General features: G+C 44.6%; 1 protein-coding gene across 1 annotated transcript in view; it reads left to right on the plus strand.

Moving 5' to 3' along the window:
• The window catches only part of DNAAF9 (dynein axonemal assembly factor 9), a 109,717-nt gene extending 104,631 nt beyond the window's left edge, over nucleotides 1-5,086 (plus strand). Inside the window, exons 35-37 of the mRNA XM_087874808.1 lie at nucleotides 313-378; nucleotides 2,963-3,056; nucleotides 4,826-5,086. Coding sequence (XP_087730934.1) covers nucleotides 313-378; nucleotides 2,963-3,056; nucleotides 4,826-4,938 — 273 coding nt within the window. The 3' untranslated portion in view covers nucleotides 4,939-5,086. The remainder of the gene's footprint in view (nucleotides 1-312; nucleotides 379-2,962; nucleotides 3,057-4,825) is intronic.
• Nucleotides 5,087-6,000: the final 914 nt, after the last annotated feature.

The raw sequence follows: 6,000 nt of genomic DNA on the forward strand, positions 1-6,000 counted from the left end.
TTCCAAAAATTCTTCCTCTTTCCATCCACATATCATGGGTCGTTATTCTAAGAGCAGAAACTGCTGGGACCCCTGAGCATCCATCTGGTGGATAATGGTTTGTTTGGTGGATGGTGGTTTGGTGGATGGTGGTTTGTTTGATGGATGATGGTTTGTTTGGTGGACGATGGTTTAAATTGTTCAAACCAAACAATCGTTCTCAGATTATACCCTACATTTATCCGACCCTGTTTTTTTGTGGGTTTTTTTTAGTTCTTCATGTGGATTTTAAATAAGCTAAACTGGCTTTTCCTTTGTCTCATCCAAACACAGAAACCACAACGAAAAGCTCTGAAGACTCGGGGCATGTTGACATCCCAGGAGATCAAGAACATTCACGTAAGTGAGCAAAATCTTTTCCCCTTTTAAGTGTAAATTTTAATTTGGTTTTTAAATTATTGGTTATTTTAAATTTGTCTCCGCCAAATTATTTAATTCGTTTTTATTCTATTTTAAATTTTTGTATTTATGTGTTTTATTCTGTGGCTGTTCACCGCCCTGAGTCCTTCGGGAGTATGGCGGTATAGAAATCCAATAAACTAAATCCAATAAACTAAACTAAACTAAAATGGCTTCCGGGCACGCAAGCCGTTGTCCTAGCTCAGCTCCCTGATTTTCGGCTGGCCCCGCCCACACCACTCCTCCCCGCCTAAGAGTCTCCGCGTGGCCAGTTTTGGATGCCAGGTGACGACAGGGTTCGTGCGGAAGCTCTGGGAGGATGTTTTCGGCCTCCAGAGGGCCTCTGTGGGGTGGGGGGGAGGCAGTTTTCATCCTCCCCAGGCTCCAGGAAAGATTCTGGAGCTTCGGGAGGGTGAAAAACAGGCCTTCCGGGCCCACCAGAAGTCGGGAAACAGGCCATTTCTGGCCTCCGGAGGGATTCTAGGGGGGGCGGGGAAGCCGCTTTTACCCTCCCCAGGGTCCAAGAAAGCGTCTTGGGAGGACGAAAAATGGGCCTACCGGAAGTCTGAAAATGGGCCATTTCCTGCCCAAAATGAGGCGCGGGGGTTCATGCGCGCATGTGCAGGGAAGCGCAGGGGGTTCGCGCACACATACCTGGGGGGCATTGAATTAGGGTGTGGACACACGCACGTGTAACCCCCCGCCCCCTGCGCTCCCCCCACTTTTGGCACGCGAGGGCAAAAGGGTTAGCCATAACTGCCCTAGACCATTTGAGACAAGTGGCCGTCCAGTCTCTTCTTGAAAACTTCCAGTGATGGAGCACCCACAACTTCTGGTGGCAAGCTGTTCCACTGGTTAATTATCCTCCCTGTTAGGAAGTTTCTCCTGAATTCCAGGTTGCTTCTCTCCTTGGTTAGTTTCCATCCGTTGTTCCTTGTCCTGCCTTCTGGTGCTTTGGAAAATAAAGTAGATAAATGCGGATAAAAGACATAAGAAAAACAGTCACATCTGCATCTCGACTGGAGTCACGACTCCATGGATGGGCTGTTGTTTTGTCTACTCTCGTCCCTTCCGTCTTTGTTTATTATTTAATTTAATCTGCTTAACTAAAAGGCAGAATGCTCTCCCTTCCCTTTGCTGAACATTTGCAGTTTGCACATGCTTTTCCTCCGAGTAGGGTCTCCTCGGAAGGGGGGTTGGAGTAGATGACCTACAAGGTCCCTCCCAACTCTGTTAATCTGTTTCTAAGAGTCGTGTACAGGTAGTCTTCGACTTACAACTCAGTGACCGTTTGAAGTTACAACGGCACTGAAAAAAGCGACTTACAACCGTTTCTCACACTTAACGACCATTGCAGCACCCCCATGGTCCTGTGATCAAAATTCTCGTGTTTATTTTAAAACAAAAACAAAACATAAAACCATCATCATTCCAAACATTTACAGACAGTGAGTCGAACGGTTCGTATTCTCTTGTGCATAAATCCATTTCTAAAATACCAATTTATAACAAAAACGTGTATCTTTTATAGAAAAAAAAAACATCAGATATTTTATCTTTACCTCAACCCCATATTTCATACTTCAATTCCATGATTTATTATCTGTCCATTGATAAAACAAATCCCATATCAAATAATATTGTTTATCTTCCTGTTCTCTAATTTCAAATGTCAATTTTCTTAAAAAAAAAAATAACATTCTCATGTTTAAGACGGTTCCAGTGTCCCGGGATCACGTTAATTCCATTTTTTTGTGACCTTCTGACAAGCAAAATCAATGTGGAAGCCAGATTCACATAACAACGGAGTTATTAACCAAACAACTGCAGTGTTCACTTAACAACTGTGGCAGGAAAGGTCGTAAAATGGGGCAAAACTCACTTTAACAAATGCTTACACTTAGCAACAGAAATGTTGGGCTCAATTTTGGCCATAAGTCGAGGACTATCTCTACTTGGCCTCTTCTGCTGGGGCTAGTACTAAGGGACTGTTTTCGTGTGTGTTGTTGGGAGTCACAAGATTCCGTTTCTAGACAAGCTTGCTTCACCCGTGATCCTAATTTATTTATATTTTTATTTATTAAAGTTTTTATGGCTGGCTATCTTCCCTATAAGGCAACTCTGGGCGGCTTACTGGCTATAAAACAAATAGAAAAATAATTAAAATATATTAAAATACCATATTTCCCCCAAAATAAGACCGAGTCTTATATTAATTTTTGCTCTAAAAGATGCATTAGGGCTTATTTTCCAGTTAGGTCTTATTTTTTGGGGAAATACAGTACTAAACGCCTCCGTCTGCTGATGATCTTAACTGGGGCTTATTTTTGGGAATAGGGCTTATATTACAAGCATCCTGAAAAATCATGCTAGAGCTTATTTTCCGGTTGGGACTTATTTTCGGGGAAACAGGATATTAAAATTATGCAAATTTAAAAATTTTAAAATATACATTTAGGGACTTGCAGTGGGAGTGTGTTTTATGGGTGCCACCCTTAGCAATATTTCTCTCTCTGAATTCCAGGTAAAAAGGCACCTCGATCCACTTCCAGCTGGCTACTTCTACAACGGGACTCAGTTTGTGAATTTCTTTGGCGACAAGATGGATTACCACCCACGTATCTTTTGTTCTACGTAGTGTGTTTTGCAGCCTTCATTCATTCATTTATGCCTTTATTTTATTTATATCTCACCTTAATTGATTTTTTATCAATAACTTAAGTTGATGAACATACCTAATACTCTTTCCTCCTCCTGTTTTCCCCACAACACTTGTGAGAGGTGGGTTGGGCTGAAAGAGAAGGATTGGCACAAAATTATCCCGTCAGCTTTCACACCTAAAGCAGGACTAGAACTCACCGTCTCCTGGTGATTGGCCCAAAGTCACCCAGCCAGCTTTCATGCCTAAGGTGGGACTAGAATTCACCGTCTCCTGGTGATTGGCCCAAAGTCACCCAACTGGCTTTCATGCCTAAGGTGGGACTAGAATTCACCGTCTCCTGGTGATTGGCCCAAAGTCACCCAGCCAGCTTTCATGCCTAAGGTGGGACTAGAATTCACCGTCTCCTGGTGATTGGCCCAAAGTCACCCAACTGGCTTTCATGCCTAAGGTGGGACTAGAATTCACCGTCTCCTGGTGATTGGCCCAAAGTCACCCAGCCAGCTTTCATGCCTAAGGTGGGACTAGAATTCACCGTCTCCTGGTGATTGGCCCAAAGTCACCCAACTGGCTTTCATGTCTAAGGCGGGACTAGAACTCAACGTCTCCTGGTGATTGGCCCAAAGTCACTCAACTGGCTTTCATGTCTTAGGCGGGACTAGAACTCACCATCTCCTGGTGATTGGCCCAAAGTCACTCAACTGGCTTTCATGCCTAAGGCGAGACTAAAACTCACCGTCTCCTGGTGATTGGCCGAAAGTCACCCAACCAGCTTTCATGCCTGAGGCGGGACTAGAACACACCGTCTCCTGGTGATTGGCCCAAAGTCACCCAACCAGCTTTCATGCCTGAGGCGGGACTAGAACTCACCGTCTCCTGGTGATTGGCCGAAAGTCACCCAACCAGCTTTCATGCCTGAGGCGGGACTAGAACACACCGTCTCCTGGTGATTGGCCCAAAGTCACTCAACTGGCTTTCATGTCTTAGGCGGGACTAGAACTCACCATCTCCTGGTGATTGGCCCAAAGTCACTCAACTGGCTTTCATGCCTAAGGCGAGACTAAAACTCACCGTCTCCTGGTGATTGGCCGAAAGTCACCCAACCAGCTTTCATGCCTGAGGCGGGACTAGAACACACCGTCTCCTGGTGATTGGCCCAAAGTCACCCAACCAGCTTTCATGCCTGAGGCGGGACTAGAACTCACCGTCTCCTGGTGATTGGCCGAAAGTCACCCAACCAGCTTTCATGCCTGAGGCGGGACTAGAACTCACCGTCTCCTGGTGATTGGCCCAAAGTCACCCAACCAGCTTTCATGCCTGAGGCGGGACTAGAACTCACCGTCTCCTAGTGATTGGCCCAAAGTTACCCAGGGGGTAACTAAAACACACCATCTCCTGGTGATTGGCCCAAACTGGGGGCTCAATTGTGGTCGTAAGCCGAACACTACAGGTAGTCCTCCACATACAACAGTTCATTTACTGACCGTTTGAAGTTACAACGGCCCTGAAAATAGTGACTTACGACCGTTTTTCACACTTATGACCATTGCAGCCTCCCCGCGGTCACGTGATTTACATTCGGGATGCTTGACAGTTGATTCATATTTATGAGAGTTTCAGTTTAGGAGTCGTTTCTCAAGTTCTTCCCGGAAATCCTGTTTTTGTTTTTGTTTTTGTTTTTTTTCCTTCTTCTTCTTCTTCTTCTTCTCCTTAACGGTTTCATCCCAGTAATGGACCAGTTCATGAACGATTACTTGGAAGAGGCGAACCGAGAGATTGAAAAGTACAACAGAGAGTTGGACGACCAAGAATACCACGATCTCTTCGAGCAGAAGACCTAAGCCGGGATCCACCTGCGGTACAGAAAAAAATCCCAGGGATCTTCTTTACATTCTGAAAATTAATTTGTCAGCAAGAAAACATCCTTGTTTCATCTTGGCTAGCTTTACAAAAGCTGGTTTAAAAAAAAAAATATTTAAGTTGCATTCACATTAGCCTGGCACCTTAAAATGTGATAACGGTCCCAGTAATATTTGTGGGATATTTCCAAATTTGTTGTCGAGTAATCATGGAAAAGCGATGTAGGGGTATACTAAGCTGTATTTCCTGCATCGTCGAGATGGTCCTTCATGTTGTTTTTTTTTTTTCTGATGTTTTTTTTCCCAAAACGCTTTTGCTTAGGTTTAAGTGACCGACATAATCGGGGTCTGTGATTGTTTGGCAGCCCTGCTTTATTCCTGAGGGAAACGCATCTGAAAAGGCCTCTGATTTCGGGCCATAACCCCAAAGCGAAATGTAAATGATCTTAAGAGCTGCCCCAAACCGACATATCGTGGTTTGAAGATGTTCCTAAAGCGAGAAATGAAGGAACGTGCCTATTTTTAAAGGCTGCTCCTAACCAACATGGCGGTTTGGTGGTGTTCCCAAAGCGAGAAATGGGGGAACACGAGTGATCTTGACGGTGCCTCAAACCAACATATCATGATTTGAAGATGTTCCTAAAATGAAAAATGTGGGAGCGCAAATAATCTTGACAGTGCCCCAAACCAACATGTCGTGGTTTGAAGATGTCCCTAAAACGAGAATTGGGGGGGGGCATACTTGTCCTTAGGGACTGCTGCTAACCAACATCGTGGTTTGGTGATGTTCCCAAAGCGAGAAATGAGGGAACACAAGTGATCCTGATGGTGCCTCAAACCAACATCTCATGGTTTGAAGATGTTCCCAAAACGGGAACTAAGGAGCCACATCTGTTCCTAAGAGCTGCTACTAACCAACATGGTGGTTTGATGGTTTTCCCAATGTGAGAAATTGGAGAACACAAATGATGTTGACAGTGCCTCAAACTAACATATGATGGTTTGAAGATGTTCCCAAAAGCAAGAAATGAGAGAATACAAGTG

The sequence above is a fragment of the Pantherophis guttatus genome, chromosome 8 (assembly GCF_059756535.1).
Source record: "Pantherophis guttatus breed Tessera chromosome 8, ASM5975653v1, whole genome shotgun sequence".
Classification (NCBI taxonomy): domain Eukaryota; kingdom Metazoa; phylum Chordata; class Lepidosauria; order Squamata; family Colubridae; genus Pantherophis; species Pantherophis guttatus.